The sequence below is a fragment of the Hyalella azteca genome, unplaced genomic scaffold (assembly GCF_000764305.2).
Source record: "Hyalella azteca isolate HAZT.00-mixed unplaced genomic scaffold, Hazt_2.0.2 contig14865, whole genome shotgun sequence".
NCBI classification, from domain to species: Eukaryota; Metazoa; Arthropoda; class Malacostraca; order Amphipoda; family Hyalellidae; genus Hyalella; species Hyalella azteca.
The window spans coordinates 256459-279132 of record NW_025944736.1 but is presented as its reverse complement, the minus strand read 5'-3'; the positions used below and the strand labels follow the sequence as shown (position 1 = coordinate 279132).

At 41.1% G+C, this 22674-nt stretch overlaps 1 protein-coding gene across 1 annotated transcript; it reads right to left on the bottom strand.

Annotated features, from left to right (window-relative positions):
* Positions 1–67: 67 nt before the first annotated feature.
* On the bottom strand, positions 68–20065 carry LOC108675527. Its single transcript, XM_018163547.2, has 8 exons — positions 20023–20065; positions 19160–19264; positions 14399–14510; positions 13840–13980; positions 9749–9859; positions 2757–2912; positions 1114–1379; positions 68–598 (listed from the first exon to the last, which is right to left on the bottom strand). The coding sequence occupies exons 2-8, from the start codon at positions 19181–19183 to the stop codon at positions 509–511; spliced, it is 900 nt and encodes a 299-aa protein (XP_018019036.2). The 5' UTR covers positions 19184–19264; positions 20023–20065; the 3' UTR covers positions 68–508.
* Between the last annotated feature and the right edge of the window lie 2609 nt (positions 20066–22674).

Genomic DNA, 22674 nt, shown 5'->3' with positions numbered 1-22674 from the left:
TGGCATCACCACTTCACACAGCTAAAGTAACAGCACTCGTGCGTGGCATCACCACTTCACACAGCTAAAGTAACAGCACTCGTGCATGGCATCACCACTTCCCACAGCTAAAGTAACAGCCCTTGTGCATGGCATCACACAGTAAGCGAGATACAATGAGTTGTCGTCTTCAAGGTTGCCAAAAGTCCAGCGTTGCCTACACCCCGTAAGCCCCCAACCTATTCTATGAGGTATTTCTGATTATTTCTGCATTTATTTTCTATCGCAGTTCACCCCTTGTTCTCCATCCCTCTCTGAGGCGCAGTCACATCCCTCTCTGAGGCGAAGTCGCATATCTCTCTGAGGCGCAGTCACAACTAAGTTCAAAAATATGACTTCAGAAGAATATAAATTTTAGTTTGTGTGGAATTGTAATCCCCCGCTTGAGGTGAAGGCTTCGGTGATCATGTATGTGATGTTGCTGTGATGGGGGACACGTGGGGTGACGATGGGGGCAAACGGGGCACAATTACTTCCCGAATGAGAAGAAGAACCCCGCCTTGAAGGTTTTGGCCAGCGCCTGGCCTCGCAGAGTGATTGTTGTATTGCCACGTCCGTCCTGAGGTGAACAATCGCAATAATTTGTTTTTAGAGCGACACTGTTTTGTTGTCCTCATTAAAAGGTCAACGCTGGTCTAGGATCATTAGGTCTATAGTTTAGACCCACTTTAAATGCAATATTTTTATATTATTAGTTTGCGGTAAAATTATTAATCATAGAGGATTTAGAAAAACAATATTATTATAATCTTTGTATCTTCTTAACTGGACGATACTTATGAAACGGGAATAAAATTATTCAATCCGGTTCGATTGAGTTTGACTGCATGAAGGCTGAGGAAATGGACTTCCTCGTGCGGATTTAGTGGAGGTAAATTATTAAGTTGAACCGACACTATAGGATTGAATCGCAGAAGGACCCTCTGGGATCTGTGATAAATTATTTTAATTCAAGACATCGGCGCGATATATCGTGGATTAATAAGTCATATTTCTTCTGGAAAGAGATACAAGAGAACCTAATCGAAGAAAACCAAGATTGACAAGGATACCAAAACCCTCCCATTCACCGACCTTAGCAACAGTGCAGAAATCGGCGTCGGGCGTGGTATCGTAAGAAGCGCGCAGTGTGTAGCCGTCGCAGGTAGCGGCAGCGGCATCGAAATAAAATCCCAAAAAAATAAAGGCAAGAGTAGTATTTGATGTGAAAGTAACGGTGCAGTTGTATGTAGGACCGTCCGGGAATGCCTTGCACCCGAATCCAGGGTGTGAGTACACAATAACGAAGTCTGACTTGGAGAGGTCAGCCGTAAGTTCAATGGTCCTGCCGCATTCGTTCACTGCGGATACAAAATAGTGGAATGATCTCGATGTGACTGAATACAATTTATTACTCTTTTTATATGACATGGAAAGGAAAATTAGACTGAGTTTGCTGCTCACGACTACAGCTTAGCCTGGGCAGAGAGCACAACGTGTTGGCAGCATTGATCACTTGGCTGCGCTTCATCTCACTTCAGTAAGCCTGAGTAAAATTTGCTATAATGAAACGGGTTTGGTATAATGATTGCATCGCCTCGTGTTGACTCACATCGTCAGGTATCGGCTGAGGCCAAGCAAGGACACATCAAAGTAATTATCTGGCATACCAACCTCACCGAATGCTCTCAATGCCGCGTAGTGTAGCGAGCATGACGCTAAACAATGTGGATGTGACGTATAGGTATATAATGGCACAGAACTGATTATTATTACATTATAATTTGGTTCAGATTAATATTGTAATTTGCATCACTTAAGTGGTGACACGAACGTAGAAAATAGTAAGGCGAATAATTAATTTTTAATGAGTGAAATAAGTAATTAAATTATTTTAAATGATCAATCATTGTAATTGATAATCAGAGCATGGCGAGAAAAAATCCAGAATTTTCTTACTATGTACATGAAATGTAGACTTATGCACAATTTCATGCTTAGGAGTCGCTAAAGTCTGCAGATCCCCTGCCAGAAAAGCTAAACCTGCCATAAAAATATAAACTATGGCAGTTGTACAGCTTGAAAAAAATTAACAGGAAAATCATTATTCGTTTTATCTCAATCAATATTTTACTGTAAATGACGTAAATTTTTTGGGACAATATTTGCCACTACGGTACACATTATTCAACACGGTAGAAAATTTCATACCGAAAAACTTCCCAGAAATATTTTCTACTGCACAGTGAAGTTGAAAATTATAATAATATCAGCAAATATATGTAAATAAACTTAATGAAATCCCTTAGAACGAGCTCGGTTAGCGAGTTTATTACCACCGGCTAGGGCAGCACAACTCAGCACATTCCAGAGCTTTTGTAAGAACTGGTATCGTGGTTGTAAGAACTTTAAGTGTTTATTATTGAGAGAACTGAACTTGTTCTGTTTTTGGCGGCTAAAATAATACGATAACGAATATCAATTATATATGGGGTCGATTGTCAATTAAATAGTAGTTATCAATCATATATTTGATCAATTTGAATTTATATAGTAGTTAGGTAGTAATATGAATGATATATTTTAAAAGGATCATTGGTGTGACGGCTTTGCGCCAGTATGCAGGTGCTATATCGGAGCACTTATCAACTATGCCTAAAGTGTGGAGAAATCAAGGGGCCTTGACTTAGATTAGACTTTATTTAGATTACCGAACGCATTGCGTAACTGATACTCACGCAGGTAGTAAGTTGGGTACGTTATGAAGACTAGGACAGGTAACCCGCATGGAGAGTCGGTGACGCAAGAAGCCAGGTCCACACCTTGTATAAAAATAGATTTGTAGGTGCCATCGTCTTGAGGAAAGAAGGAGTATTCCAAGGCTGCCCCTGGGACTGGCAGGAACAAATGAATTAGGTGATTTAATGACTCATCAATTGGTGCATTTCGGTGTCAAAATCCTGAGATGGACAAGCTGTGGACGGCAGTTTTGAGGTGATCTCTAGTCAAGGTCTCTAGAGAGCTTCGTTGTTTGGAGAAAGCTGTGACCAGAACTTTGCATCGAAAAATGCCAAAGAAATTACCTTAGAAAGGAAGAGTGCTCTTGAAAATGTCCTCAAAAAGTATTTCGAGTAATATGTTTTCCATTACAATTCTAATGAAAGGCATGACACTGCAGACTGAAATGCCTTACACCTACACTAAATAGTAGGAAAAATAAAACGGCGCGCATCATCGGCAAGCGGGAATAGATATCACATACTAGAGCTCATCATAATATAGATCGAGAGCTCATCATGATAGAGATCGAGGGCTCATCATAGTAGAGATAATGGACTCATCATAATAGGGATCGAGGTTTTAACTGATGATGATAATTGTTTTGTGCACTAATATTTTTTATTTTAATTAAGCTCAGAGTGTCTTTTTTAACACGTTAACTCTGAAGTTGTACATATATACGTACCATGAATTGTATTTCTCCAGAACGTAGTGGTACATAATTCTGGGTTTTCCGATGGCCTAAAAAACGGCAGTGTCCGTGAACAAAAAAGGCCTAAAAATCCTATAACTCAATATACACTAGCATGTAGGTTCTGGTATAAAATTCCATTTCTTTTTTGCCGGTTTTAAAGTTCAATTAGGAAGTACCCCTATCAATAATTTTAGCCGGCCAACGCAATTGAAAAAAAACTAGATAGAAGAATTTGTCCGCAAAAAGGCCGTCTGGCAACCCTGCTTCAAAATAGTACATAAAATGAAATAATGGTACAAGATGAAGCAATCGGACTCAACGTGCTAGATATGTATTTATGTTCACAAATGATAATTCGGGAAAAAAGGTTCGATCATAACTTATTAGTGTCGAGTACGTTGAGTTACATATAATGATTTTATTATGAGTAGTTGAAGCGTTAAATAGAAAGATTATTTATGCAACTCTGATTAATGTTTTAAATAGAAGCAAGACGACTTAATTAAGAAAACTAGTGTCTCACACGAAGATGTAAAGAATGAAGAAAATTCTGTTATGTCGACACTGCACCCTAGGAGTGATATCACCATTATACGCGGACTTGTGGCCAAACTTGAGATTCGTTTGAAAACAATATTCATTCAATAATTTAACCTTGGCCAGTGGGTGCTTTGTATTTCTCCTCGAATTATATTTCTCTTGGACGTAGTGGTACGTATAATTCTGGGTTGCAAGATGGCCTAAAAAAGACAATGTTCGGGAACAAAAAAGGCCCAAAAAATCCTATAACTCATTATATACTAGTATGTAGGTTCCGGTGTAAAAATTCCATTTCTTTTTTTGCAGGTTTTAAAATTTAATTAGGAAGTACCCCTATCATTAATTTTAGCCAGCCAACGCAGTTGAAAAAAATACAAATCGCAGAATTTGTCCGCCAAAAAGACCGTCTGGCAACCCTGTTTCAAAATAGTACATAAAATGAAATAATAGCACGAGATGAAGCAATCGGACTCAACATGTTAGATATGTATTTATGTTCACATATGATAATAGCGGAAAAAATGTTCGATCATACTTATTAGTTTCGAGTACGTTGAGTTTCCTTCTATGATTTTATTATGATTTGTTGAAGCGCTAAATAGAAAGATTATTTATGAAACTCTGATTAAAGTTTTATATAAAAGCAAGACGACTTAAGGGGAGCGTCTTGGTCCGAAAATAAATTTTTTATTTGCGGACGAATCACTTCGAAATTTGATACACGTTTGTAAAACGCAATTCTAAGACTTCTTTGTTCATGTGAATTTTTCGAAAAAATGAAAGAAAACGAGAAATTCTTAGAAAACGGACAAAAAAGGGGGTACTGTAGAAATATCAGCGGGCCTAGGATTTTCAAGCTACAACATCGAGACACATATTATTCGATGCGTAAAGACCATATCTACAAATTGATGTAGGCGTTTTTTGAAATTTCCAATTTTGTGGGTGTGGGAGCATTTTTTGTAAATTTTTCGGAAATTTTTCGATTTTACCCCATTCCACCCCCCCTTTTTGCAAAATAAAATACAAACTATAACGAAATTAGAAAAACGCTTACAACAATTTGTAGATCTTTTCTTTGCGAATCGAATGGTATATGTCTCATTGCTGTAGCATCGAAACTGTAGGAGTAAATAGGTTTCCAGTGACAATAAGTGTGAATGTTCAGTAGAGCCCGACAAAGTCCCGGGCGCCTCGAAATCGGCATTCAACACTGCAAGGAATGAAACTAGACGATACTGGAGATCAATTTCTGTCAAGGGTGGTACGAGCGACGGTGCAGTAACGACCCCGTACGACTGCAGCAAGGTTACTGGAGCTGAGTGTCTGTAGACAAGTGATTTATAGTGCACTGCGGGAATTATTCTTCATCTTAAATGTGAAAGAACTCCCCCACCCCCCTCCCTTTCGGGATCTGTCGTGAACGCATAAATCAACGTACAGAGATGGTTTTGGTACCGTTGGATAGGTCAGAATGTCAGCTTTAAGATTAGACTAAAAACAGGAAAAGCCTAAATTGTCGATTTTGGACCAAGACGCTCCCCTTAATTAAGAAACTGGTGTCTCACACGAAGATGGGAAGAATGAAGAAAATTCTGTTTTTTTCGACACTGCACCCTAGGCGTGACATCACCATTATAGTCCAGGAAAAATAAGGTTTGACCCGGAACAAATTGCAAAACAAATGATTTCTTCACCACTGCTCCAGAAGGGCAATAGAAACAACATACTAAAAATCCTCTAAAATGCAAGTAGTGGAAGGGTGTCAAATTTAAGTTTTAAAAAAATGACCGCCGAATGGCAATATAAGCCCAATAACACATTTTTTAAATATGACTGTCAGCTATTTTTGTGACTGAATGTATGTTTTCATGTAGGTGGTATTCACTAATAATAACTAAAATTCAACCAAGGTGGTAGCAATCTAGTATTTGTAAAAACAGTCACCCATAAAGTGAAAAATTGTGATTATATAGGCATGTGGAATAATGCCTATGATATATACAGGCATGCACCTGGAGTGTGTGTGTGTGTGTATGTTATGCAGGGTGAGTGTGTGTCTATATCGTAAATGGTGTGTTAATTGTAGTAAAAGGGCAGCATTGTCTAGACCCTCTGGTGTAAGTTTTTAGAACATGACCAGCAAGAGAGGGTGGCCCAGTGGTTACAGTTCAGAGTACCAGGATTGGCGCAGAGAGGCGCGGGTTCGATCCCAGCTCTGTGCGCCAGTTTCTGGTCAGAATCGGCAAGGAGGCCGGGCGGTTAAGCACAGCAGAATTGTAGCAGTGAGTTGCGAGTGCGAGACCGCAAAATGCTGTGAATGTTCTGCGTTGTTAAGAATCGGCGACAGGCCTACGGCCTAATAAACGCTGAAACGACTATTACTATTATTAAGAGAGCAGCCCTCTGATCAGACTTCAAGACAGGACACATCATATAGAGGTATTTTGTGATTAATAAATGCTTATAGTCACTGTTACAGAATGTCTAGCTTGTACATATGCTTGGTAGAGGGTGATCACATCATGTCTTACAGGTAGCACCAAGATGGGTGTTGCCCAATGAGCCCTTTGTACCAGGCCTATCCTAGAAGGTGGAGAATGTGCATCACTAACACCCAATGGTTGTAAAGGTATCCAGAAAGCCAGTGAAAGAAGAAAAGTTGTAACAACAGTAGTGTCTGGACAAAATGGAGCCATTGTAGGTCATTCAGTATTGAAGCCCAGAACAGAAAAAGAGCAAATGGACGGAGCACGCCAACTGAGATCTACTGGAACCGGCTTTGATTACAAAAGTAACTGTATCTATTGCGGGACAGGGGACATATATGGTGGTAAGAAGAAAGACTTAGTGCTGACAACGGTCAGGGAATACAACGTTCAAAACTCAATCCTGGGGTCTGAGAGAGAAGATGAGTGGGGTCTGAAGGTGAAATTCGGGGGGACAGTTTGTGGCTGGAGAGATTGCTCTAGTCTTTCTGTACAAGGGTGCTACCGGAGAGTCTCTGGACAAACTTTGGTTCAATAACTTTCACAGAAAAGTTGTTGTTAGCAAAGCATTTGTAGACCCCCAGGTGCTTCCACCTACATCAGCAGCAGCCCAGTTTCATAGTTTGAGGACGTTTCAACAGATTGTTCAACCAGGAGGTGTGCCTGTCGGAAACGGGACATGGAATGTTCTCCAGCATGTGACCAGTGCCATGGTGTATGCAGTAACACAAGTCAAGTACTTGACAGTGACTCTAACTCTTCCGATGAGTGACCTCAAGACAGTAATGGTGGTGGTATATACAAGGGAGAATATGATACATAGGATAGGAGTGTTCAGCAGCATGTAGCCAACGCTGATACTCCTGATGGGTGACAGCATTCTATTTTGATATATTGTATAGAATAATCACAGTTGGGTAACATGGGGCAGCGGGCCCTCCCTTTTTTAAAATAAATTTTTGATGAAGTTTTAATTGATACGAGGTGGTTCTTTGTTATGTTTAAAGGTACAACTAATAAGGAATGTATGATGTGGATTAGACGTCGATAGAGTTATTAAATTTTTAATGAAACACCTTATTGTAAAAAGTGTCAAAATGGGCCCATTGCCCCACCCCTGGGGCAATGGGCCCATGGGCTTGGGGCAAGGCGCCTACCTTTGGTCCCTTCACCACAATTGCATATTTTTCGTTTAAAAATGATAAAACAACACTTAACAGTTAAAAATAAGAAAAATGTAATGAAAAATATGACTTTCATTTATCAACAACTTAAAAAATCATATCCTTAACTTGAAAAAAATATACTCTTGGCTTAAAAATCTATCACTGACATGAAAAAAATATTTCATTGACATTAAAATGTACATATCCTTGACTGTAAAAATATATCCTTGCTATAAAAAATTCATCCTTGACATGAAAAAATGTATCGCTGACTAGAAAAAATATATTTAGTTGATCAGAAAAAAACTTCGTTCCAGCTACGTCCATAATCCAGATATTATGTGCAGAGAATTCGTACTTAATCGTGATTTCAGCCAACACCATAAAAACTCATCAACTTTTGACTCATTGGTATTGGCTGAAATCAACTTTTGGCAAGGCAAGAGTCAAAAACTCGATAAGGGGTCGAATACGCATAACTTGTAACTAAACCTGATTCCTAGAGGCAGCAAATAAAAAAATCATGCAATATGAAGTGTAATTTGTAATTCAAAAAGCTAGTCATAATTTTGAAAGGGCCATTGAGACAAATCTAATTATGTATAACACAAGACTTCACCATTGGCGCTTTGCCCCGTGACACGCATGGGCCCGTTGCCCCACTAGGTATCATTTCCATTTATATCATGTCAACATTTTATTGTATAAGCTAATAGTCTAATACTGAACTCAAAATTATCCCTATAAATATTACTTTCAAAATATAATTCACAGTAATTTCAAAATCTTCATCTACAGTAATCGAAAACAGTTTTATTTAGCAGCAAAAAAAATTTATCTGGGCTAAAACAGTTATTCACAAATAACTTAATAACGCAACACATGGCAAAACGTAAATCCGTACACTTCATCCCAGTGAAACTGTCGACCGGCGGTAGAGAACACGGACCAATATCTGCCATACTTAGCGAGAAACCCGCTACGGGCCCGTGACCCGCAGTGGTCCGTTTGCCCCATGTTACCCTGCTATGGACAGTTAAACTTTACGTTAATAAAAGCTACTAGTTCTATAGCTTAAGCGTCATAACTGGATTTTTTGTTAGCATAACTTCTTAATTATTTCAGTATATTAATTTCTCATTTTTATTTTACGTCCAAAATAAATAAAAAAAATGTGCATGCTGAAATAAAAAGGGTTTTTCTATCCCATTTATCATTCATATGTCTGATATTTTATCTTTTTGTCTACACAGCTGACGTTCTCTTATTTCATCTTAGAAATAGTTTTCCAAAGCTGACCATTATAATTAATGATTTTCTGATCATAATGACTTTTTTCCTAGTTATTTTACATCAGACAAATACATTTATGCCAAATTTTATCAGTAGAAGAAGAAAAAAAGAAACACTGAGAATTCATCGGACTTTAAAAAGCATAAAATTATCGATAAAATGACATTTTTATTACAAAATATTGCAATATTCCTTATTTTATAAAATTTAGCTCATAATATAGATATAATTTGATTTATTAGCCTAAAAAAATTGTTTTTTGGCAACAAAACTGTTCCAGTCTACTAATACATCCCGCTGCATATCAACATATAGTTTACTTCGGCGGCCATTTTGAAAATCACTGATTTGAAGCCTTTCCACCAATTATATTTTAGAGGATTTTTTATATGTCTTTTCTGAGGCCTTTCTGCATGTTATAATGATGGAGAAAATTCTTTTGCAATTTGTTCTAGGTTGACCCCCTTTTTTCACTAGGTTTCCTGGACTATTATACGCGGACGTGTGGCTTAACTTTGGATTCGTTTAAAAAATAAATTTTCATTCATTCATTTCACCTTAGCCAGTGAGTGCTTTAGTTCCCTGCCATCGTGATCACAGAAGTGTCGAGTAACGAATCGTGTTAACAAATATGAGAAAAAATATGGTTTCTTAACAGTGACTAGTATTCCGCAAGAGAAGGCTAGCTGGAGTCGCGAGGGAGAGGCTAGACGAATTTTGTCCCACTTGTTAAACGGTAATTGCATCACGAATTATTGACAACTTACTGTCAGTTGGCTCTATAATTTTGTTCTCAATGACATCCATGAAGAAATTCACGAGCTGGTACTGCTTCAATCCGGTGTTCTCAACAGTGACGTTGACGTAGGGAGCAGCGCCTGTTGAAGTTTGCTTTTTTAAATATTTCATAAATAAAGGTAAGCTGCTAGCGAGAAATGCGGTTAGCATGGCCAGTACACGACTATACATAACATCCTACGTATCCTCGAATGTCCTGCTTGCCTTCTAGCCGCGCTAGTTGTCACGACAATAGGTAAGCCGCACTAGATAATTGCCTCAGAATTCGACAATTTTTTGATCGTTCAGTCGCACGCATTGTGCCAAATCAAAGAGAGCTTGGACATATGAGGTCTGTCAAACCTGTTTTAAGCGATCAATCACATTTCCAGTTTAAGGGGACCGCCTAACCTAAAATTTTCAATTTAGGCGTTTTCCACTTTTTGGGCTCATCTTAAAGCTCACTTTTCAACGCATTCAACGGTACCAGAATCATCCCTGTGCGTCTAAAAATGATTTCGTGACAGCTTCCCAAAGAAGGGCAGTTTTTAGGCCCTTTATATAGTAACCGTTATTTTTCCGTTTTCTATGAATATCACGTTTTCTATCAATTTTTTCGAAAAATTCATAGAAGTAAAATGTTTTTATTTTTACATTTTACGTTTGAATGTGAAGTTTCATGATGATCGGATAATAACTTTAGGAGTTATAGGCTATCTCCAATTTAGGTTAGGCGGTCCCCTTAATGAAGTACGCCAAGGCTGTACCATATCACTTTACGGTTTGAGTATCATGTCTAAAACTATTCGTTGTTGTAAGATTTTATGGATTCGTGTATGTATCCCGACTCGCGTCAGTACAGAAAGAGGAAGCCATCATCCAACTTTTGTCAATTATTCACGTCGTCACAGAACATGCACGAAAATAAATTGATTAGTTCTCTACTCTCCAAAACTTTCTAATAATTCAATACCACTGTAATTACCGGTCTTTTGTAAATTATTCACGTCAGTTCAGAACGCGCACAAAAATATCCTAATTAGTCCTCTACTCGCCAAAACTTCCTAATAATTCAATATCACTGCAATCTTCATGTCATTCCTTCAAATTGCCACTATAATACCTTCTCCATAATGCAGTTCGAGACCAACATCAAGCCGCTCGAGACCGTCAACAAGCCGCGCTTGACCAACAGTAAGCCGCTCGAGACCAACATAAAGTTCCAACCCATTCATGAGCAACACAAAGCCGCACTGGACAAACAGAAAGTCTATCTTGATCTACGTCATGCCACTCTTGACCAACATCAAGCTGCTCTCGAGTCTCGCCAGGCCTAAAAAGGTTTCGTATAACATTTTACTTTCCTCCTGAAGCAAACGTCAACGGTGTTGGTGCATCAAGCGGCAGCTAAATAAGGCACCTTTAAAAGACTGGGGTATCGCCGTGCGAAGTCTGAATTCCCTGCGACCAGCAGATCGCTGTGAACACTGAGCTTGCGTGTTGGTTCGTTCGTCACAAAGCTTTGGTCCCGTAATCACTTCAACGACATTTTTGTGTTTGACACGCCACAGTCCTCAAGGATACAGTTTTTGAGGTAAGGGAGGCTTTCAGGTGGCCGGTGAATAGCCAGCAGGCGTCCGGCGCCTACATACTCTGGCCGATCGATGGCCACTCACGGTCCGGGGAGGGAGGACAGAGGCTGATGGGGCTCTTGACAGCCACGGGCGAGTAATTTATGAGCCATGGAGATGCTTTGACCGCTCCAATGTAGGATACTCGAAGTAGAAGTGGTGCGTTAATCTACTGAATTTCAAACATTTTTTGGTATAATGACTTCTATCTACTTCCAGAAATCTGATTCATAAGTAAATGGTGTACCGCTCAAAAGAGAATAATTAGTTAAACCGTTGTACATCAAGAAAATGGTAGAAAATTCACTCGCTTCACGAAAAACGAGGTGCAAAATTTTCCCTTTCCTAATAACAGGTGATAGACAAAATTTGCAAAATTTATCTTAAGTTACGTGGAATGAAGAAAAATAGTCGGAAAATCATTCAAAATTTGAGACTTGTATCATATTTAGGACAGGAGTTATTTAGAAAAAATAGTGAATAAACCTCATAGGACTGAACGCAGCCTGACGGCTGTGTCTCAGCCTCGGCCCGTTCACACAAGGGGCAACACACGGGCGTCAAGCGCCTCGCCGCCCCTCTACGTGCGCTTATTCTGGGCAACGAAGCGATTGACGAGCTAGCGATTCACAGTCGCCCTGCCTCATGCAACACAAGCGCCGCACTCAGTGGACGGCTGTCCGTGGTCTAGCGAGGTTGTTTGTATACGCTGGTCCTTCACTATGGCAACTAGCGCCACACTTGTTTGGACTCGCTCTCTAGTAGAAAGGCTAATTGATCTTTGCAGAGAGCATGAATGCCTGTAGAGAGTTCAGTCAAAGGAGTATAAAAGTCGAAATACAAAAGAACAAGCTCTGGTGAAAATAGTTGTAGTTTTAAAAAATGTTTGTGGACAAGTCAAAATCATTGACGGGTTTCGCAAGAAAATTCATACGTTGCGTTCGCAATTCCAACGTGAAATGAATTTCATTGCAAATGAGTTCCATTGCATGCAAATTTCATCTTAATTACATCATCCTGCTTCTGGATGAGTGGCATAATTTTCTTTAGCAGACTGTCAAACAAGTCCACTGGCAGTCTAGTATAATTTTGAAAGTCTGATGCATTCGAAACTGATAATTCTTTGAAAATGTAATTGTGTAAATGTTAACAGCAGCACACCCGAGATCAAGGGCCCAGAGCTCAAATTCGGTTATATCCAGCTCCACTGACGTCTTATTAACTGGCATCTAATCTTCAAAGCGCGCGGTCTCGAGCTACCGTGTACAAAAATAAGTGAACGGTAGTGGGCGGTGAGGAGCAGCAGCAAGCGCCTCACCGCCCATGTCGTTGCCCCTAGTGTAATTGGGCCTTTTAAAACAGCAGGACGTTCACGCGACACGGGCGCATGCTCGATGGTGCTGATGCGCGTCCACAAGATGCACGACTGAAGCACAATATACTCATATGCTCGTATTCACCAACTGTCAGGACATTAGCAAAAGGCATAAACAAATAATGATTTGCAGGAACACGTGTGAACGTTTACGTAATCAGGCGCATTCCTTCAAAGGCGCATTCACTAACATTCACTTGAGCACGGATATACGTCCTTACCCAATCTCCCCATACGTTTACTGATATAAAAAAAACTTCCCACACACATATAGACATATTAAAGAAAGCACACACAAGCAACTGCTCTCCCACTCAATTCACTTTGCGTATAATAATACAGCTGACAGCTTCTGTTAGCTGTTACAGGCGATGGTGCGAGAGACGGACTTCGTGCGAGAGGCTTTATGCAAGGGTCTGACCGGAATGGTAGAGTACGTACGAGGATTGGGCATTGCGCGAAGGTTGTACTCGAGGTTGGGTTTTAGGATTTCGTGTCACTAGCTAAAAAGCGCAGTGATTAGCGCAACTGTTTGCGCGGCGGTAGCCGCATCGACAAGAGTGGAGCTTGTCGAGGGTCCGAGCATAGGAAAGCTTCGTTCATTTCTCGGTATCGCTGGCGGGCGGAGCTTGGTAGCCGTCAAAGATGGTGCTTGAAGCATGCCTAGTGCTGATGTCCCTAAATTAACTCTTGGTTCTTGATGCCTTATAGGGAGACTATGAGGTCTTAAGATCTTTATGCGGGGGTTGGGCACAGTGTGAGGGTTGGGTTTCGTGTGAGGGCTTGGTTAGAGATGTGTAGGGAGGCTTAGAGATGTATAACATTGGCGATGCATAGCATTGGGTTAGAGATGTATAACTTTCATCACGCAGTAATATCATCATCACGCAGGTCATTCAATATACGTACATATCGGGACCGGCATATATATCGCACAGCAATATCACAGGTCAACCATAACGTCTAGGGACATGCGCACTTATTCATTACACAATAATATTCAATTTAGTTTTTTGTACTCATTTGGTGAACTCACAGTGATATCACAGGTCAATATTAATGTATGGAGTCTCACTGAAAGGAACACTTGAAGGAGTTCCGTAGGAAATACTGGAGTTGGTCACGTAAATGACTGGTTCTTCCGTCGAACAGGAGCAGAGTTTCTTGCCAAATCTGTATGCTGTGCAGGTTCCATTGAAAGAAAACCCAGCCATGTCTGAAAAAAACAAAAAGTTTCTCACGATATGTGTTTACGGCTATCAATTTTTGAGAAAGTGGTAGTTACTGGGAATTTGAAATTTGTGCCCTCGAGCGTAAGATGTTCCTGCATGGTGAGCGTCCGCGGGTCATTGAAAAGCCCCTCAGCCGACGGAACTCTTTACAGTTCAAAGGGTTAGGTCAAGCCGCGTCTTTCGAAGGTCATGCACGCATGAGCACAAATATGAAGCTTATAATAATTTGACAAATATTCATTATAGCGAATTGTAACTTTGATCACGAATCAACAAAGAATCAATTGTTGCAACTCTGTGACTTCTGACGAAACAATGTGGACTCTGCGGAAGTGCCGAAGTTACAAAGGGACCTTAATTTCAAATCATTCTTCAAGACCACAATGGAAGCAGAATATTCACCTTCCAAGGCGGCCTGCCTCGCGCACTGTACCACATCCGTTGCTGACATCCTTTTAGTCGCATTTACGGCAGCGGTCACCTTGAGTGTCGAGATCGAGAAGCGTCGGTAAGTCTGCAAGAAGAAAGCAAATGGACATCACCGCTACATATACAGGGTGGGCCAAAAGTCACTGACCCTTTTTAGTTGCTGATATATTTTATATTTCTTAAAATTTTTATTTTCTTAACATTTTTGATTTCATTCGGTTCCTGGAAAATAATTATGGAGAAACTTAATACCGTCCAACGTACAAAAATTGTAAAATTTTACTTCTAAAATCAAAGCTCAATAATTCAAACTCAAAGAGCTTATCGAAAGCATTTTGATGTGAGAGACAACAACCACAAGCAACCACAAGATTGCGCCATCAAGCCGCAATCTTTAACAGAGCTAATGGAAAACATCACTAGAGAAGTGAGAGAAATAAGCCCAGTAACTTTGGAGAAAGTTATGGTAGAGATAGTCGAAATCTTTAACAGAGCTAATGGAAAACATCACTAGAGAAGTGAGAGAAATAAGCCCAGTAACTTTGGAGAAAGTTATGGTAGAGATAGTCGAAAGAGCTGCAATTTATGAAGCACAAAGCGGAAGGCATATGCAGGATGTTATTTTCTTCCTAAACGTAAATTTGTGATGATGATAAAATTATGTTTGTGATAGATCTCAATTTCCATCCCCTTGACCTAAGATACTGAAATTTCATGCATATAACTGTTAGTATAAAAAGTTATCTAAAATTTAAGTCGTTCAGAGACTTTTGGCCTATCTTGTATAATTATCTATCCACGAACAAGCTGAGCAAAAGTCTCCAGTAAAATTGGAGACGTAAAGCCCCTTTCACACAGGGCAGTAAATACTGCCAGCGTCCGACGGTATTTACTGCCGAACCTTAGCGGACATACGAAATGTGCACTGCTGTTCACACACGTCTTTTAACACGGCGTAGAATTTGACGCCTGACGCCCGCGTCTGTCCTGCTAAAACTGCGGCGGTAGATTTGCCGCGACAGTTTAGCTTGCTATGGTATTCAATGTAATCTTTCACACTGGGCGGTTTGTCACGCCGACGCCGCTACCTAGTGTGGTACAGACAATGGGTCGGCGAGGGTGTATGCAGCTCCAGCTACTAAAAGAGGTTAGGATAATTAAACTCATTTCTTCTTGTTAATGAATGTAATCTTCTCTTAATTTTCCGAATAGTGTGGCAAATTCACCTTCTTGTGGCCTTAAGTTTACTATCTTGTGAACCCAGCACCTCCTTTTCTTTCTTTGCTGTCTTTTATGCAGCAAATATAAAAGGAGAGCCTTCTTTTCTTTGCTATGAGCAGCCATTTATAGTTCACAAAAACTGAGGACCACTTACGGAGAACAGCACTGCAAGACTGATAGATCCCAGCAGTAAAAAGCGCCTCGTGTGAAAGATTGCGCGGTAAATACTGCCGCGGCATTTCTGACGCGCGCAATATTTACTGCCCTGTGTGAAAGGGGCTTTACTCGTGCTTTTACTGAGGAGACGTATCCAAATCGCTGCGTACTGAAGCGCAGATCCTTAGTATCCTTAACATTTGTTCCGCATGTAGCAATCCCAGGCAACGATGGAACGCCGCCTCTGACTATCGCGCATCCACCCTTATTTGGGCCAGCTGATGCACGATGCTGTTGCTTGCTTCTCGCCGTCGCTAGTAGTGCATGGGCAGTCGATCACGGATTTTGCCCAGGAAAACGTCCCGTCGTTTCATAAAGGTCTCCAGGGTGAACTCCATGAAGCGACTCGTTCCAGGTGAACTCAGGGAAGCGACTCGTTAGCGACCCCTGCACGGATCGTGAACGAGTAGCTTCTCTTCGATTTCCGAGTTGTTAAGTGCCAAGTAGCGGTACTCCATTCCAGATCTTCCAGTACCACTGTATCTCAGAACCTTTGATACCACTGTATCAAAGAACCCGTTGAACTACATGTTGTTCACTTGGGCCCAGTCATATATTGCAGAGAGGTCTTCTTGCAACCTCTCACAGTATGTCCTGTTCATGATGGTCAATAGTATCCTAGTGTCGTCCGCGAATGACGATGCGGTGGCGTGGTTCACTGCCACATCTATTTCGGCGATGTGAATGAGTTAGAGAATTGGGCAGAGTATCGTTCACTGTGGCACTCCCCTAAATTTCTGAAGAGAACTCCTTGGTCAACTTTACTTTGTCAAACGCTTTCGCAAAGTCCAATCCACCACATCCAGCCCAGCCCCCTCCTCCAGCATGGCCAGGATTTGGTGGTTATGCTCCAGTAACAGACAACTGAAGAGATTGCGTCAAAAACCGTGTTGCCTTCTGTTGAACAGGTCAGCTCTCTCCAGGTACAGCACCAGCCTTATGGCAACAACCTTTTCAAATACTTTGATTACTTATGATGTTAATGTAACCAGCCAAAAATTTCGGGGTTTATCTATCGCACCTTCTTTGTATATTGGGGTTAAATGCCTTAATTTTAGGTAGCAAGGATCGTTTCCTTCTCTCAATGATATTTTCCATAGTAAAGTCACAGGGACTTTTGGTGCACCGACACATTTTTTCAGTAACACAATACTGACCCTATCAGCTCCGGGAGCCGAATGAGTCGATAATTATTGGATACTCCTCTCTAGATCAGAGGTTTTAAACTCAATGTTCATCAGCACCTGCCCCACTGGTGGGTCTTGAATGACTCCAATTTCGTTCTCCTGTCTTGGGTATCGGGGTTTGCGAAATTCTTTTCAAACTGCGCTCCTAGCTGTTCGTACATGCCCTGGTGGTCTCCAATAAGGACATAGTTATTTTTCAGAAGCCCTCACTAAGGCTCTGATTTTGGCCTCTGACTGGGCATATATGAAGAATTATTTGGGATTCTCCCGAGTTGCATCCAACGCTCACACTTCCGCAACTTGTTGTTCAGCCTCTTGTTGGTTCTGCAATTTTCGTTCAGAGTCCCCAATTTTCTTTTTTAGATGTTACAGCTTCCGCCTCATCATATTCCCGGAGCCGGTCGTTATCTGGTAAAAAAGCTGTCTTCTGGAACGTGTAATTTTGCATGCGAAGAACATTTTCCACGCATAATCAAACTCGTTCGTTTTCTCATGAGGATCCGTCTGTCCCTTGAAATAATGTGCCGTATGGGGTTGTTCTTACCGGCGTGTGACACGCGCTTACCTGCAGTAATACTTCGCACAGCTAACATGTTGTACATTGCTTCGGCATTTAACTCCAGGAACTCGGATCCCCAGTCATATGACCTCCCAGTCTGTTCTTCTATGACGAAAATCTAGCCCAGCCATGCAGGCCCTATCGAGATGTAGGTCTGGTCTGGTTTCCAATCCCAATTGTTGCCTCGACCACCACTAGTCGATGGGCTGACAGTGTGGTCTCCTAAACACGAATATCAGTAACCAATTCTTTATTGCTGGTAAAGAATAAATCATGGATATTGTTCACTTGTTGGCACCAGCATCTAACAGGTGATGTAGAAATATGTGAAGCGACCGTACTTAAAACACTTAGTTCAATTAGCCGGCGTTCTTAAAATGTCGACAGAATTCTATGTTGTAACTTAATATTGTATGCCGATTATTCCACTGAAGACTTGCCCAGCATGCATCTTGTTTCAATTCCTTCCTAAACCATGTAGTCACAGTCTCGCCAACACGCTTCAGAACCTGCACTACTTTAGGTGTTCCCAGCGAATCAAAGTAGTTGTGTTGCCTGGGTTCTGTCCTGATCTCTGCGCCGTCCAAAACAGTCCAAGTGTGGCGCCATCATATGCGTGGTAGGTTGAAATCTCCTGCAACCACAATATTTTGGGAAGGTTCACCCAAGTTGGCCACCTCTGTTTCTATTCTCTCGAGAGTTTCATGGAATTTTTCCGGCGAGCAGTCAGGAGGTCGGTGTACGATAGATATGCACAAGTAGAGATTGGAGATGTGTAGTATAACATGTTCCACATATCCATCGGAACCTAAATGCAGGGGAGCTGTTTTTGCCGCTAGGGAGTTTCTGAGGTAGACTATATAACGCCTTTTTTCCTCCCTTCTGTTCGGTCTTCTCGGTAGTGTTGGAAGCCTATCATTTCGATTTCTCCATCTTGGATACACTCTCTTAGATGTGACTCGGTTAAGGCAAGCATGATTATTCCTTTTGTCTCACCAATTTTCAAAAGCAAGCCGATCTTGTTTAGTTTTCTTCTTGGAAAGAGCCCCTCGACGTTGGCTATCATGAAGCTAGGCTCTGCCAGGGGTCTCTGGCAGAGCTGTGATTGCTGCGATTGCTGCTGTTGTTCGTGCAGTGTCAACAGCTTCTGCATTTATTGTTGGATCTAATCTACCACCGAGCTCTTTTGTACGCGCTCCTATATAATGCAGCAAGTGTTACCAGTTACACGGCTCAATACCACCGAGCACGTTTATACGGGCTCCCAATGCTGCACGTGTACTCAGCTACACGGCTCACCACCACCGAGCTCGTTAATTTACACTTGCTCCTAATGCTGCATGTGTAAACAGGTACACGGCTCACCACCACTGAGCTCGTTTACACTTGCTCCTAATGCTGCATGTGTAAACAGGTACACGGCTCACCACCACCGTGCTCGTTTACACTTGCTCCTAATGCTGCATGTGTAAACAGGTACACGGCTCACCACCACCGAGCTCGTTTACACTTGCTCCTAATGCTGCATGTGTAAACAGGTACACGGCTCACCACCAGCGATTTGCTGCCCGGCATCGTCAGGGACCGGAAGCGGACAGAAGTGGAAGTCTTTGCTCCACAACTCAGCGGGCCAGGGCGGCCTGTAACCACGTTGACCTGCGGATGAACGTGTGCGAGTTACTCCCTCGCTGTGGGTGGGTTTTATTGCTAATTGAGTTCCTCGCTGCAAGCAGCTGGACGGCTGAATTCATGCAGTTCTAGTTTAGAGTAGCCGAGCTGACCCAGGAGCTGTAAGACAGGGCTTTGATCTAATTGGGAAGAATTGCTCATTACCCGATTCGATGTCGCCAGTTACTCACGTAATTATTAATAAATATATCAGTTTTATTCAAATTATACATTTCAGAAGGATTACTCAGTACCATGTTCGTCATTAGATTTAACAAAGAATGAGGACAGCGTTTTTGCTTCACTACAAGGTACCCAAAATCATAAATTTATTATCAACGTAAATAGTTATAAATTGGCACGAAAAATTATGGATTTCCATGATTTATAAAACTTTGCTAATAATTACCGAGCAGAATCATACATCAATCGTACAATGAGCAAGAATATTTTTTGATTTAGTTGATATCAGCCTCCCATCAAATCAATAGTTTACCTTCCTCCTGAATCTGCGAATAAAATTGTGTTTCATAAGAAACTTGAATCTGTTTGCCTAGCTTCTCGTTGGTAGTCTGAGGCTTGAAGTGTGTCGTCGCCCTTTCCCACCAAATTACGTTGATTAAATCAATAGCATTTATGCATCATGCACACAGCGAATGATTACTTAGCTGTTAATGAAGAATTCAGACACAAAATAATAATCAAGGCGAAGCAACTGGGAACATGGCTACGGCTATTGTACTCACGCTGTCAGGATACGAAGCCGCGGCGAGTCCAAGGCTCAACACCTGCAACACAAAAAACGCTATGATGTCAAATAGAGACAAATGCCCGTACGAAACTGCTCAAGATAAACCAGCTTGAAGGGGAAGATTAGTGAAGCTTTTGGTGGACAGATTATGTTCGGCGTGGGTACATTTTGTGGTTATTGTAAAGCTCAAATTAGTGGAGTCTACAGCTGCAGAAGCTCATAAAAAAAACAAGGATAGAAGTAACATGCTTAATGAAAAAATCGATGTTAAGCTCATGAAAATGTCTCCAGGTCTCTCAACCTCTACTTGAGAAGCCGTACTGTATTGGTTAGCAGCTGGCAAGACTGGCATCAAAGAGGCAGGTTCATTTGCTCACAAATACGATGAAAAAATCAACACAGCTGGTGCATTGCAATCGAGACAAAAACACAGATATTGCACAAATTATTATAAATATGAATTAACTTCTCGATCTTGTTTCGCATTCATAATTATGGCCTCTCATGCCCATTGCCTTTCATAAACACTAGCAGATGATCCTGGCGCCGCTCGGGGTAGATAATTATCATTGTGCTGTGAGATTCTTGTTATCAAATCATCCCAACCGAATCATATCCATAATCAACAATCAGCCCTATTTAAAACGTTAGTTTGAGGACAGTAATTATATTTTCAAGATAATTAATAACAGTTCACTAGTTTTTGATAACCATTATTCGATGTGACTAACCCCTGCTAGAGCAGGAGGACTCAAAGCGCTCGCATGATGGCTTATTTACTTCAATGAAAAACTAAATTTATAACTGCAAGTAAGTGAAGATTATTGATGAAATGAGACTCAAGTTCCCATGCAGACCATCTTAATGTTACAACGACATCCTTAATCGGTGATCTAGACTAGTCATTCCTAGACTAGTCTACACTGTTAGAAAAAACGGGCGAAAAATGTGCAGTACACGTTTGTTTTCGAAGTTCATTAACCGCAATCCGGTCATTCAGGTTATTTACCGTGGTTTGTTGGACTTCAGCGGTAGATGGCGCCACAGTCATCGGTCGAGTTAATATCTAGACGCCATCTTGAGTGGAAGACATTGCTCATAAGCTAAATTTATTCAAATTATTATTGTTGATTTATACTAATTTTGGTTGTTGGCTGTGATTTTTGTACCAATGACATGGTATCGTGTGTTATTCAATTGAGTTGCTCATGTTTGTTCTCCTATTCTTTGAGTGTTAATACTTTGAGTTGCGTTGGTTCGTTCCACATCAGTCGATTGCTGAACTCTTCTATAGACTAGAGCCAGACAGTGATGCTTTACACCGAGGTCGAGGAGAAACACCCTGTTATGTATTAAATTTTGATACTTTCAGGATATAGTGCTTCTATTCCTGTGGAATTCAAATAGTTTTTATTGAGGGGTTTGTCGATTTGACCGCAGTAGGGAGGGCTGGAGAGGTTCGACCTGGCGAATGCGGAATGGTGACTTCAGTCAGTTACTCGGTTTTGTGACAATTTGTCGTTGACAATTTACACTGTTCTGCTCATAAAGTAGTTTTTTGAGAGGTGACAAAAGTGAGCGGGTCTGAATATCATATTGTATTGGAATTTTTGCAAGTGAAGCTTCCTTTTGAAACCTTGCTGACATTTTTTTTTAAACAAGTGAGACAGCTTCTTGAAATGTAGATTGCTCATCAACCCCAGAATTCCACTGTGATTTAGTCTCTTTTAAAGTTAACCAGTGAACTAACTAACCTAACTTGGTTGATATGTTTTGTTTTGTTTACATCAATTTTATATGCCAAAACTTTAGCATATTGTTGCACAACTTGAAATATGGATCTGATCACCATTAGCCCATGCCCAGGCCCCAGGGCATGGGCTAATGGTGATCAGATCCATATTTCAAGTGATGCCCATCACCAACTTCTAAACATTTATGCTTTGTTACTTTAAATCCTGTGATCAGGTTGGAACTTGGAATCAAAATCACAGGTTATATCACAATATGGGCAACTTGGACTGACTGCTGCCGTAGCCGGACTAACTGATGCTGGAGCAAAGGTGGCTGCTTTGGCGAGGACGCAGTTGATTGAGGTTTTAATTTCACACAACAGTCAGTGCTTCACAATGTCTGATCTCACTTGAATAAAAAATTATAAATAAAATTTAAGGGGGTTCCAAACCGCATTCCAAAAAAATTATAAATAAAATTTATTGAGGTTCCAAGCCTACCCACGTTCGACAAGTAGAGTGGAAAAATATTGAATCAATAAGTGATGAGAATTAGGGTATGTGAACGGAAAACAAACTATGCTGGCCCGGGAAATGAATGTAATGCGCTCCATTAACACGAGCTTCCATAACTCCCACCACGTGAACGGTGCAGTCCACCACGTGAACGAGGCAGTCCACTACACCTCGAACACAAGCCTTTATAACTCCCACCACGTGAACGTGGTAGTCCACTACACCTCGAACACAAGCCTTCATAACTCCCACCACGTGAACGTGGCAGTCCACTACACCTCGAACACAAGCCTTCATAACTCCACCACGTGAACGTGGCAGTCCACTACACCTCGAACACAAGCCTTCATAACTCTCGCTACGTGAACGTGGCAGTCAACTACACCTCGAACACAAGC

Excerpts from the sequence above, each read along its gene's own strand:
- LOC108675527 (XM_018163547.2), bottom strand. The coding sequence starts at position 19,183 with ATGCCGGGCAGCAAATCGCTGGTG. Across the intron at positions 13,981-14,398 it reads GAGGCAGGCCGCCTTGGAAG|ACATGGCTGGGTTTTCTTTC; the intron begins GTGAATATTCTG and ends TGTTTTTTTCAG. Across the intron at positions 1,380-2,756 it reads GTACCCAACTTACTACCTGC|TGAACGAATGCGGCAGGACC; the intron begins GTGAGTATCAGT and ends TTGTATCCGCAG.